Source organism: Chiloscyllium plagiosum, chromosome 7 (genome assembly GCF_004010195.1).
Source record: "Chiloscyllium plagiosum isolate BGI_BamShark_2017 chromosome 7, ASM401019v2, whole genome shotgun sequence".
NCBI classification, from domain to species: Eukaryota; Metazoa; Chordata; class Chondrichthyes; order Orectolobiformes; family Hemiscylliidae; genus Chiloscyllium; species Chiloscyllium plagiosum.
The window spans coordinates 58,524,197-58,538,247 of NC_057716.1; the positions used below are offsets into that span (position 1 = coordinate 58,524,197).

Below are 14,051 nucleotides of genomic sequence, written 5' to 3' on the forward strand. Positions count from 1 at the left end.
CCTTTATTACCTGCTGTACCTGCATGCAAGCGATTAATGCATGAAGACCCTTCCTCACTCAACCTGAAATGTTAACTTTGATTTCTCTCCATAGATGCTGCCAGACCTGCTGAGCTTTTCTAGCAATTTCTGATTTTGTTTTTGATTTACAGCATCCACTTTTTATTTAGAACCTCTGAAACTCCTGTTCACAGAGGAACCTTGGTTATCCAAATGAGATGGCCGGGCAATATTTCGTTCTGATAATTGATTATTCGGATAATTGATTTAACAAGGGAAGCCATGCTGATATAATGCTGTGGTCTACTGGAGAATTTGTTTAAATCCATACTTTTAATGTATTGAGCGCAAGAGGATACAGATTTCATATGATGAACAAAATAAAGCAATGATAACACGAGAAAACTTTTTTTAAAAATGCAGCAGTAGTTAAGCATTTGGTAAGGATTCGTGAAGACCACATTAAAAAGGTCCCGAACAGCTGCTACGATCATGAACATTTGTCTTGTTTCCGGGAACTCAGTCTCGCATAGAAAGACAAAAGTACTGCCTTACGCATGAGTTTACTTTCTCGGCCATTTATTTCATGAATGGCGTGGTAAAGTGACGGGAATACTGTGAAACACTTACTTTTGCAAACAGCTGTGTAACAACCCTTGCCTAAAAAAAATCCAGTCGCTGATGCTTGAGCTGCTTGGTGTTTTTTTGTTTTTGCCAGTGTTTTCGCATGTTCTTTCATCCAGATAATTCAAATACACTTACCTCTTTGATGTAACTTTTTTACAGAGCCTTGAAATCTTCTTCGGATAATCGAGGTTCCTCTGTATATCTGTCAGCCAGGACTCTCTGATTGGACCAGGTTAAATGCCCCATATTCTGAGGTCCACCTGGCTGACCAGTTGTTATCTTTATCCCCTCATATATTTTCCTTTCTCAAGGCAGTTGAACTTTGGGAACCATCATGGTTAAATTTCAGACTTTTTAATGCATCTCATTTCCCATATAGGCGTCTGCACTGGGCTTTGTTTTGACCTCACAAATTGGTTTAGTTTCAGATATGGCAAACACACGTGGTTGTGTTTTAACATATTATTGTTCAAAACTGTTAACTATATTTTGCTTTCTCAAAATAAGTTAATATTTCACATGCTTGTGACAATAGTGCAACATTATTGCTGTAATGAGTCTTGCAAATTAATAAAATGCAATATCCATGCTTAACTATTTTTGTTTGATTCTCTAACTTTCAACCAAGATGTGACTCATCAGAATGAAAGAGGTATTTAGATCAAGAAAGGAAAGGAATATATGCAAACAACTCGCTGTATAGAGTTTACAGCTGCTTTATATCTCTTGTGTGTCCTCCCACGAGCAATAGTGACAGCTGAGCCTTGCTCAGACATCAAGTTCTCAATCTAGTGACACACCCTTGAAGCCACTATCTCTTGTGACAAATGAGAGTGGGATAATAATGTGACCTGTGGAAATCCTTTGAAAATATGGGACATACCTTGGTGTATATGATGGGGAGAAGAATTGGTAAGTGTGGCAAGAGGGTTAAATTAGCTGCAAAGCCAATAACCGGTCTTGAGATTGTGAATGCACTGCTCACAGATCAGGAGTTTGGATTTATAGATGATTCCACATTACCTGATCCCTCATAATATGTTCTGTACCTCTCTTTTCAAAATGCATATCCCTTTAAGGGCTGGAGATAACTTGCCAACTGGAACTGTTTAAAGCTGTATGAGGGGTACAGCTGCCATTAGTAGTGTACCTTTGTACTCAAGTGAGACCTGATCGTAGAACTTGATCAAACATCATGCCACCACCAAATACTGAGTGCCACTTATAATTGCCTAACATGCTATTTATGAAAATTGTGCCAGTAATCTATAATTTTCTTGTGTCCATCAAAGTGAAGAATATTAATGGAAGGCAATCATTTATGGCATGGAAGAATGCCATTTGGCTCATTGAATGATCTTGTTTCAGTTACTTGGTATGCAAATCCTGTTCTGCCAGATGAGATGTAGCATGATGTGATAGAGTACAAAATTTCATTGTGTTTCAGCCTTCTGTTCAGATTACCCTGTTCAGAACACCCTTACTGTTCTGCAGTAAGGGTGACACTTGTACATTTTTACTTTTCAAATGTTAGCATTCCGTGGCTTCTCAATGAGATTGCACATTAGTGACGTAAAGACAAGCTAATGATGCAGATCTGTACCCAGACAAATCCGGGTTTAGATCTGAGAATTCAGTTAGCAATTGTTTGTTCTCTAAGTTAAGGTTTCCGATGATCAGCCTACATTTCTAGCAAATTAATGGTGCAAATTATATTCAAGATGAAAAATGGAGAATAAAGTTTTGTGGTGGTGTATATTTCTAACAAGGCAATAGCTTTTGAGCTTGTACAGAGGATTCTCTGAAATCTATTGACTTTTTGGGCTTGCACCTTTTTTAATGATGTTTGTTGAGCTTAGCACAGGAACACTTGCAAATCTTAATTTCAAGCAAATATTCTATTGCTAGAAGTAATTAACTACTCTTGAAATTAAAACTGATGAATGCAAATCCCAGTTGCAAGATTAGATTATCCGTGACTACTTACATTGTTAATTAGATCGTAAATAAACCCTGTGCACTGCAGAGACTTCAACCACACTAAGTTTGTTACAATGACTAGCCTTTTTGGGATGGAAAATAAAATGCCCATAATCAGTTACGAGCACAAATAAGGAGCATAATTAGACCATTTGCCTCTGAGTCTGCTCGATCATTCAAGAAGATCACGGCTGATTTGACTTTCATCTCAACTCCACATTCCTGCGTACCCCTGATGGTCTTTTATCCCTTTGGTAATCAAGAAGCTATTTGTCTCTGTCCTAAAAATATTTAACTATTCTGAATCCAATGCTTTTGAGGAAGGGAATTCCAAAGACCCTCGACCCTCAAATTCGTTTTCCTCATCTCTGCCTAAAATGGGTGACCCCTTTATTTTTAAACCATAATTCCTCATTCTAGATTTTCCCACAAAAGGAAACATCCTTTCCACATCCTCTCAGTCAAGTCCCCTCAGGCAATCTACTCATTCCAGGTAATGGAACATACACCAAATAGACAGACTTTCTAGATGGTGCTTTTGACTGTCAATCTTAATCACTCTGTTGACAGATCTAATGAACGTGATTGTTGTGTGTTTATGAACTTGTTACATGTTTGTGATGACTTGTAACATTTCCAAGTTCACCTGACCTACCAAAGGGCTCATTACCTCCCCTAAAGGTGCCCCACTGGTAATTCAATGGATCCACAAAATTCTGATAGGCTGTTACTAAGCTGATCTGCACATTTTAAGGTGCACACTTCCAAAATATACTTCAGGTAAAGCAGCTGACGACTTAAAGGCTCATTGTGTCAGTAAATGTGTGTTAGAGTCAGATAAGCTTTCCCTGTTCCCATCACAGTGAAAATAGGGCAAGACTTATGATTTTTGGGCTGTTCCACTATTACCAATGTGGAAACGCTCCCCATCATAGTGAAATCTGGACTCACAGATGCAATTTTTGCTGAAGCTATAGCTAAATACTTAAAATTCAAGTTTATTTATCAGTGTAAAGAATACTGTAGATTGGTCTTATGATGGTGAAACAACTTAATCACTTTGTGAACAAAGATTATTACTTTAAATGTATATTTCTCAAATAGATTAACTTGGTTAAAATGAAGTTTATATTTGTTAATGGTGATATTACTGTTTCCAGAAGGTACTGAAAAATCTGGCAATATCAAATTGTGATTCTTGTACAGGTAATGTTACCTTTACTATTGCAGACTAACGAGGGAGTTGTGAAAACGTGTGCAATGTTCAAAGCTGTTCTGAAGAAAAGTCGTGAAGGTGGAAGAGGGAGCAAGAAAGAGATTGGTATGTAGGGGAATATATTTTAATTAGGAATGCACACTTCTTAATTACTAGAACTCACCTGATTTTTCTCTTTTTATGTTTATCATTTTTGGGTTGGAGCTGTGAACTGAGAGCTGAAGGTGAGCTTTGAATTGTGAACAGCAGCTTGTTTTCTTCAACAAATAATTTTTTTCTTGAGGCTAGGCCTGGAGGTGATTGCTGGTTGACTGTTGAAAAGAGTGCTATATAGACAGTTTGACTCCAGAGGAGCATTATATTCAAGCAGATGGAAGATATTTGAATGGTAACAGTATGGATAGTGAAGGTGGCGTTTTGGTATGCTTTCCTTCATTGGTCAGAGTACAGGAGTTGGGAGGTCATGTTGCGGCTGTACAGGACACTGGTTCGGCCACTGTTGGAATATTACTTGCAATTCTGGTTTCCTCCCTATCGGAAAGGTGTTGTGAAACTTGAAAAGGTTCAGAAAAGATTTACAAGGGTGTTGCCAGAGTTGGAGGATTTGAGCTATGGGGAGAGGCTGAATAAGCTAGGACTGTTAGAATAGATTAGATTTGCTACAGTGCGGAAACAGGCCCTTTGGTCCAACCAGTCCACACTGACCCTCCGAAGAGTGACCCTCCGAAGAGTAATCCACCCAGACCCAATATAGTTTTCCCTGGAATGTCGGAGGTTGAGGGGTGACCTTATAGAGGTTTATAAAATCATGAGGGGGATGGATAGGATAAATAGACAAAGTCTTTTCCCTGGGGATAGGGGGAGTCCAGAACTAGAGGACATTGGTTTAGGATGAGAGGGGAAAGATATAAAAGAGACCTACAGGGCAACGTTTTCACGCAGAGGGTGGTACGCGTATGGAATGAGCTGCCAGAGGATGTGGTGGAGGCTGGTACAATTGCAACATTTAAGAGGCATTTGGATGGGTATGTGAACAGGAAGGGTTTGGAGGGATGTGGGCTGGGTCTGGCAGGTGGGACTAGATTGGGTTGGGATATCTGATCGCCATGGACAGGTTGGACCAAAGGGTCTGTTACCCTGCTGTACATCTCCATGACTCCTTGACTTATTCCTTTATTGTGTCAGATTATTTGTCTTTGATAGTGGAGGACTAGAATCAAAGAAGTTTAAGTTTAAATCTTGCATGTTAATTAGATTAACATGTGGTTTACCTTTGCTCTGCGAAAGCTACTGTATTATTATGAAATTATTCAATCTTTTATTTCAGCTAGAAACCTGGTGTCTGCTATTGGTTATTCAAAAAATCTGGATGGTGCCATTGTGGTTAATTTTGACAGTTATTGAGCATTTTAGTTTTACAGGGTTAGAGAGGCTATTTGATTTGCTTGCCTTTTTCCATGTTATAACATAATGGTTTAAGTAGAAAATGCGAGGAAGTGAAACTATTTTAAAGCATAGTTCCTGCTTAAGTTTTCTGATAGAAGTTTACAAAATTATGCGAGTCATGCATAGAGTGGTGAGTAGAAGTTTTTATTCCCACAGTAGCAATGTTAATTACTAGGGAACAAAGGGTTAAGGTAAATGGGGAGAAGTTTAGGGGAGGTGTGAGAGGCAAGTTTTTTTTTAAAACACAGGGCAGAAAGTACTTGCCAGTGGAGTTGGATACAATAAGTGTTCAGGAGGTACCTTGAAAGATATATGAAAAGACACACAATGGAGGAATATGGACCATGTAAAGGCAAAATGATTTAATTTAGAAAGGGCATAGTGTGTCAGTGTGGCCTTGGTGTGCCAAAGGTTTGATTCTGTGCTGGACTGTTATTTGTTTAAATATGCTGCCAAGTAGAAAATTAATTTCAAAACTTATGCATAATGTTACACTCTATAGTATCCATCGTTCTTTATTTGTTTCTCTTCTCCCAATATAGTCCCCTGTGCACACTCTTTAATCCCTATTTTGAAGATTTCCCCCTTTCCTCAATGCTATTTGACCTCATTATAAGCTCGACTGATTTCAAGAAGATTTTTGATTACATCCATTGGCATTTCACTTTGGTCCAGCATAGGGTTAGTACAACATCCTCGAGTACGATATCAATATGTTCAATCCCTTAATCTGAAACTTCTACATCAAGACACACAGCCTCCTTCAACACCAACACATGATATGTAAAGACTTTGTAATATTCCCTATTCTTTTCCTTTAGGTTAGTAATTTTGTCATGAAAAAGGTGATGGTGGTTGGAAATTCTGGCATCCTCTGGCAACGCCACCAATTGACCCACCTAAATTTCATAAGTAACATCTCCTTGCTGGCCATAGAATTGTATGGAATCAAAGACGTGATCATCAGTTTTGACTATAGCAGTGCCAAGGTTGTTCTATGCATCCAATTTGAGAAAGTCATGAAAGTGAAGACTGGATAGCAAACAAGATCTTTTCATCACCATTGGGCGACAGAACTAAGAAGCAACATCTCCAGGAAGAGTGATGTAAAATTCAACATTCTGACTGGAATTGGCAAAGCAGTATAAATGTTTGAGCAACTCTGCACATTTTTGGTATCCAACACCACCAATGTGGCATGAACTGCAAATCTGCATATCCGTTGTAGGACCTGTAATCTATGCCAGTAAAGCATGAAATACAACAGCCAATGTGTCACATAATCAGACATCTTCCAATAGAATTGTCTACATAATATCCTGGGCATCACTTGGAGAGACAGCAATGCCAGTCAAGTGCTACACAGGACTGGTCAGGGGTGACTAAGATATCGAGAGAAAAAAGAGACAGACAACTGAAAAGACTGATAGAGAATTCAGGAGGCAAAATAAGTGTCCTGTCAGAATGGAAGTCAAATGAATGCTAACAGGTAGGAAAAGAAGATCTGGAGAAGTATGTTTAAGGTGGATCTTCAAGAGCGGACTTCACCATAAGAAATTGTCTCTATTTGAAGATGGTGCCATGTCTCATTGGATAGGGTGCTGAAAATCAAGTCTTTCATTTCCCAGAGTTGTCTCAATAGTTGAAGACTTTATCAAAGTGTATAAAATTCCACAATTCACTGGTCTCTTTAGACCCAAGTTGATAGAAAGCATGGGCTAAGTTTCTGTACATGACACAATTTTTTTTACAAATAAATAGGTCCTACCACAGCTAAACAACGACAAAACAACAAAACTATGCACACATAGATAAATGCAGACAGACAAAACAAAATTGTGTTATGGGTGGAGAAATCACTTTCTGCAGGATCAATGCCCATCTTGTTCACACTTTTTAAAATACTTAGAAGAAGTCTTAGTGTTTTTATATTTTTAGCTAATTTTTCCTCATACTTTTATTTTTCCTTCTATCAATCTTTCAGTCATTATTTCTTGAAAATATTACCACTTTTCTGAACTGCTATCTGCTTTTTTTTCCAGTTTTGGTAGTGTCTTCAATTCTACAGTACCTATTCCTAATTAACTTCCAATATAGTAACATCCCATAAACATTAAAAGGGTAAATTCAGACACCAATTCTTATATATAGTTCTCCAGTTGGTGAAGATAGGTAACTGCACCTCCTCCACAATAACACTTAACACTGGAGCCCCCCAAGGGTGCGTACTCATCCCCCCCCCCCCCCCTGTATACCCATGACTGTGTTGCTAAATTCCAAACGAATGTCATCTACAAGTTTACTGACGCAACGCTGTAGTGGGACGAATATCTAACAATGACTAGTCAAAATACAGACGGGAGAGAGAGGTTTTGGTGACATGGTACCATGACAACACATTCTCTTTCAACATCGGCAAAGCTAAAGAACTGATTGTTGATTTCAGAAAGAAAAAAGGAGAACCCACTCCATCTACATCAACTGAACTGAGATTGAGAGGGCAGAAAGCATTAAGTTCCTTAGTGACGCTAACTGACAGCCATGTAGTTGTGATGGTCAACAAGGTGCAACAACGCCTCCTCTTCCTCTGTTGGCTTAGGAAATTTGATATGTCCATAAGGATCCTCACCAACTTCTACAGGTGCACCATTGAAAGCATACTATCTAGGTGCACAACAGCCTGGTATGGCAATTGCTCTGTCTGGGAGTGTAAAAAAAAAACTACAGAAAGTGGTGTCCACACCCCAGGCCATCATGGAAGCCAACCTTCCATCCATGGACTTCATTTGCACTACTTGCTGCCGCAAAAAGGCTGCCAACATCATTGTAGACCTGTTGCACCATGGTCATGATTTCGTACAACCTCTTCCATCAGGCAGAAGATACACAAGTCTGAACACGTACGAGCAGGTTCAGGAATAGCTTCTTCCCAACCATTATTAGACTGATGAATAAACTCTAGCCTCAAATAATGCTGATCTTGTTAATGCTGATCTTTACTAGTGCATGCTCTGCAATGTAACCTGTATACCTCTAAGTCTTTTTGATCTGTACATCCTTGCTTACTATGATTTGCCTGTGCTACTTGTAGGCAAAACTTTTACTGTACCTCAGTGCATGTGACAATAAATCAATCAAGCCAGAAGGTAACAACATCGAGACGTTTCAGAGAAAGTAGCAGCTAGAAATCATTTGCTGAAGCTTCCATCTCTTCTGGTATGCCAAACAGATTCTGACTAGAAAACCTGGTCTGTGAGAGCTAGCCACTCTTGTTCCATTGTTACAACAGTTTAAAAAAAACCTAAAGGCCGCCTAAGTTATTTACTTAAGCTGTTTTCAGTAGCCAGTTTGGCAGCTCTGCATTTACAACCTCTGTTCAAAAAAAGCCGAGGACGAAATAACTTTCTTAAAGTGACAGCATTGTAGCAATCTATCTGTGATTCTGTAATAACCTGTCAAACATTGGCAGATAGAATACATTGTGAGAGGATGTTTCGAAAAGCTGAACATTACTTAAATGGAGCAAGACTACAAAAAGCCACAGAGGGATTTGGGAGTCCTTGTAAGTGAATTACAAACTGGTGTCCAAGTTCTGATAATAGGGTAGGCATATGGAATGTTGATCTTTTCTTTCAAAGGGAATGGACTATGAAAGTAGGGAATTCTTGCTAAACCTATACAAGGCACTTGGAATACTATGAGGAGAAAGTGAGGGCTGCAGATGCTGGAGATCAGAGCTGAAAATGTGTTGCTGGAAAAGCGCAGTAGGTCAGGCAGCATCCAAGGAACAGGAGAATCAATGTTTCGGGCATAAGCTGAAGAAGGGCTTATGCCCGAAACGTCGATTCTCCTGTTCCTTGGATGCTGCCTGACCTGCTGCGCTTTTCCAGCAACAAATTTTCAACTTGGAATACTATGAATAATTTTGTTCCTCTTACCTAAGGAATGATATACTGGCATTTGAGGCAGTCCAGAAAAGATTCCCATAGTTAATTCTGGGTATGTAAGAGATTTTATAATGAGGAGCGGTTCAGTAGGTGGGGCCTTTAATCATTGGAGGTTTTGAAGAATGAGAAGTGATCAAATTGAAACAGGGTAGATGCTGAAGTTGTTTCCCCTTGTGCAAGTCTTGAATCTGAAGTCATCATCACAGAATAAGGTGTCACCCACTTCAAACACATGAGAAATCTTTCTCTCTTGGAAGGTAGTGAATGTGTGAACTTACTTATTCTGTGGACTAAGACTGCCATTTTGTGTAATCAGTAAGGGAATCTACAGTTGTGGGGAGAATTCAGGAAAGTGAAATTGAGTATTATCAGATCAGCCATGATCTTGTTCATTGGTGGAGCAGACTTGATCATCTTATTGGGTGACTTCTATAAAGTTGCAATAGTCCTAATGGACCATAGAGCTGCAATCTCATTAGGGAGAGATGATGGGAGGTGGTTTAACTTGAGGGTCACCATGCCTCAGGTGAAGGGAAGAGGTTAAGGAGGACAGACCTTCATGGTAACCTTAGTTGATGTTGAATCTATGCTATCGATGTTAGTCTCATTACAGACCAACTGTCCACCCAACTATTCTAGTGGGTACATAGATGTCTACTAAGGCTGATATGCCAGATGGCCCTGCTGCATATAGGACAGAATATTAAAACAATTGAGTTTTGTTTGAGTTTCTGGCTTGGATTTCACCTCCTTGTGTTTTCTCTCTGTCTCTAATGCATGTTTGCTATTCACGGAGGACGCATTTTATTTGTTTGCACCATGTGCAACAATCCTGACATCTTATCCCAGGACTGCAGTGTTTAAAGAAAAGGATCACCAATCTTCAGTAACTAAAAATGGGCCCTGCATACTAGCCTTCGTACCAATGCACATGTCCTGTGAAGGAATGACACAAAAGTTTCAATATTCTGGATTTACCTTTTACATTTTTTAACTATCTTAAACATCCTCAAATCACCTTTCATATGTTTCCAGGTTGCAAAGATTTTATTTTCAGTCTTTTCTTGTTGTTCAGACCTTTTGCTATTCTGTGCATTGTCTTCAGCATGTGTTTCATGTGTGTGCATTGTCAATTGAAACCAGATGCAGACTGCTGTGCGGCCTGCTGAATATAAGACTCAGGTGGCCTGACCCCAACAGTTTGGTCAGATGTTTCTTGACTTCGCAATTGTTCAGTTAGGTAGTTCAGTATTTTCATTAAAATCATAGAATGGTGTCATGTGGTTTATCATGGAATCCCCTACAGTGTGGAAACAGGCCATTTGACCCAACATGTCCACACTGGCCCTCTGAAGAGTAACTCACCCAGACTCATTTCTTTACTCTATTACTCTACATTTACCCCTGACTAATGCACCTAACCTACACATCTCTGAACACAATGGGCAATTTAGCATGGCCAGTTCACCTAACCTGCAAATGTTTGGATTGTGGGAGGAAACTGGAGCACCCAGAGGAAACCCACGGAGACACTGGGAGAATGTGCAAACTCCACACAGACAGCTACCCAAGGCTGGAATTGAACCAGAGTCCCTGGTGCTGTGAGGCAGCAGTGCTAACTGTGCCACTGGCATTCATCATTCCTTTGCATCTGTTGGATATTTCAAGTCTGTTAAACCTTTTTTAGCTTTATTCTCAACTATTTCAGCACCATTCAAGGAGTATGTGTGCTGCTGTTTTTGCTAGCTTTGGTTTCATCTACCATTTTTCTTTGCACTTGCACCTTTTACTTGGCTGCTTCTGCTGTGATTTTAATGCTGCTCTTAGCTGGGTGTTAATAATAAGTTTGACATCTTTGCTTTCAGTTTCCTAATCCAAATCATTTTAAATTTGAAACTGTGGTCACCATAATTCTGAGACCTGTTCAGTCCTTCCCATGCCCTCCTCGCCTGAAGTAACTATTAGAATACATGCTTTTTTTGTCTTCTTGTCATTATGACTCTAAACCTTCTCTCAAATCTTTCTCAATGCTAAATTTCATAGGAGAAAATGAGGACTGCAGGTACTGGAGTTCAGAGTCAAAGTGTGGTGTTGAAAAAGCACAGCAGGTCAGCCAGCATCCAAGGAGCAGGAGAGTCGACATTTTGGGCATAAACCCTGCAGTGCTTTTCCAATGCTACACTTATTGACACTGTAAATTTAATATCACCTACTCCTTGGGTGGTTATTCTCAGCCTTTTTAACGTGTTTAACCTTGGTCTCATTTATATCCGAGATATGGAATCTTGGAATCGTGCTTGGGATCTAAAGGTTTTGTTATTATTTAAGAATTATGTTGCTCACACTTTTTAAATTAAAACAAGCATTTGTAAGTATGGAAAATTATAACTAGTTGGAGAAAAAGGCCATCATTTAATTCTCATTTCTTTTAGCCTGATTTCAGAAACTTACAAGTTCTAAGATGGGATGACTTCAAGTACTCTGGCAATTTGTGTTAAAGCCCAGTTCCTAATAATGCATTAACTGAATGTACTATTCTGAAATTTGCCAGTGGCAATAGGAGGTGGCAAAGGTGATAGGCAGGAAATTAAACATTAGAAAAATGTCCCAAAGGATATACCTTACATTGAATCAGACTTGGTGTTTCATGGAGTCAAAGCAGTAGGCGAGGTTATTTGCAGATCCGTTGTGTTTTTTATCACTCTTCAGTTGACACAGTACTGTCCTTTTCTAATACTGCATTTACCGACTCAATCATGTGAAACAATGGATAATCCCAGTGAAGATTTTGTGTAGATTTTAATATTTAGATTTCTATTGCAAAAGCTGTTTAAAATCTCTCAATTCAACATTGTGACAAGGCAATAGATGTGTAACGTGGATTTGGCTCTATCCAAAAAGTAGTGAAAGCCTTAGGAATTTCATTTTGAATTTAAATCATGATTTGTATTATAATATGCAGTAATTTAATTCACTTTTTATATGTTTATTTTCCATTTAATTTTCTTATAAAACAGATGTGTACAAAATGGAGCAACAGAGAGCGAAACCACACCCCTCAATTGATGGTGTACAACAGTGGCAGAAGAAAGGTAAGTAATGCAATACACATTGAAATAGTCCATATCACAACTTAAAAATAAAGCTTAGTTTTGGATATTGCTTTTGTTTGAAAACTCAAGTGATGAACGTAAAGTTTACCCTGTAAGGTTCTGAATTCAGCAAAACTTGACTTGTTGCTGGATATTCTGCTATTCGTAAGACAAATATTGGATATTCACTCATCTTCATATATTCAGTCATTCCAATCATTTTAAATTCAACTTTGACCAAATTATCATCATGGGTGTTTGTCTAAATAACATGCAATAACTCTAAATGCACAATGACAAGCTCGATCCTGTTGATGTTACAAAGTTCTCTTTAGTAACACCTCGGAGCAAATTGTACCACAATTGGAAGAGCTGTCGCATGGATAAGCTAAATAACATTCTGGCATAGTCGTACTCACACAATTTCTGTAAGATATAATTCTATCAGACACGCTTATCAGCATTCTTGAGTAGTCCCGATCGTTGGTGGGATGCATTCAGTTCACTGTGGACATGAGAGTTTTAAAAAATACGGACTATAAGAAATCACAAAGCTATGTAACTAGTGACTATGGCAACTCAGCCCTTTTGATTCGACCAAGTCCTCCTGACTAAACTTTGGGGACTCTTGCCAAAATTGACTGACCTATGTCTCAGACTAGTCAAGCAATTGCCTTGTGTAGTCAAACTCATGGAATCATATTTTACAGACCATGGCCCCAACAATAGCAACACCATCTCTGGGTCTGCAATACACCAAAATCTTTGATACCCTTGCCTGACAAGAATCTATCTAGCATTTCGGGTGGAGTGACCCTTCCTCAGAACGGTTCTGAGGAAGGGTCGTTCAACCCAAAGCATTAACTCTGATTTCTTTCCACAGATTCTGCCAGACCTGTTGAGCTTTTCCAGTAATTTCTATTTTCTTGTCTATTTTTCAGCATCCGCAGTTCTTTCGGTTTTAAAAAATCTATCTACCTTTCTCTTCAAAATATTCAATGACGCAGCCTTCTGGCACAAGCAGTTTCAAAATAGCACAACTCAGGTTGAAAATATTCGCCTCATCTCAGTCCAAAATAGACAACCCCTAATTTTAAAATGATGCCCTTCAGTTCCAGACTTGCCTATAAGAGGAAACTTCTTTCCATATCCACTTTCGCAAGGCCATTCAAGTTCTTCTATTTTTCCATGAAATCATCGCTCAAACTCTAGTGGAGAGAAACCCAGCTTATCCAAACCTATCCTCATAAGACAAGCCACTCTTCTAGGTATCAAACTAATAAACCTTTTCTGGTCCGCCTCCAAAGTATTTATATCCTTCTTTAAATAAGGTGACCAAAACTGCACACCATATTCCAGATGTCTGTGTGAAGTTTGCACATTGTCCCAGTGTCTGCGTGGGGTTTCTTCAGATGCTCCGGTTTCCTCCCACAGTCCAAATGATGTGCAGGTTAGGTGGATTGGCCATGCTAAATTGCCCATTGTGTCCAGGAGTGTGCAGACTAGGCGGGTTAGCCATGGGAAATGCAGGGTTACAGGGATAGGGTAGGGGACGTGTTTGGGTGGGATATTCTTCAGATGGCTGGTGTGGGCTCGATGGGCCAAATGGCTTGCTTCCCTGCTGTTGGGATTCTCTGTAGTCTCATCAATTTCCTAATACTGCAGCGTAATACCTTTACTTTTATGTTCATTTCCTCTCTCAATAAAGGATAGCATCCCATTGCCTTTCTTGACTTTGTACTG

At 39.2% G+C, this 14,051-nt stretch overlaps 1 protein-coding gene across 2 annotated transcripts in view; it reads left to right on the forward strand.

The window, feature by feature from the left end:
- The first annotated feature begins 3,801 nt into the window (after positions 1-3,801).
- tanc1b (tetratricopeptide repeat, ankyrin repeat and coiled-coil containing 1b) overlaps positions 3,802-14,051 on the forward strand; it is a 201,023-nt gene continuing 190,773 nt past the window's right edge. For both annotated transcript variants that reach the window (XM_043693814.1, XM_043693815.1), the window contains exons 1-2: positions 3,802-3,928; positions 12,234-12,308. In XM_043693814.1, coding sequence (XP_043549749.1) covers positions 3,817-3,928; positions 12,234-12,308 — 187 coding nt within the window. In that variant the 5' untranslated portion in view covers positions 3,802-3,816. The remainder of the gene's footprint in view (positions 3,929-12,233; positions 12,309-14,051) is intronic.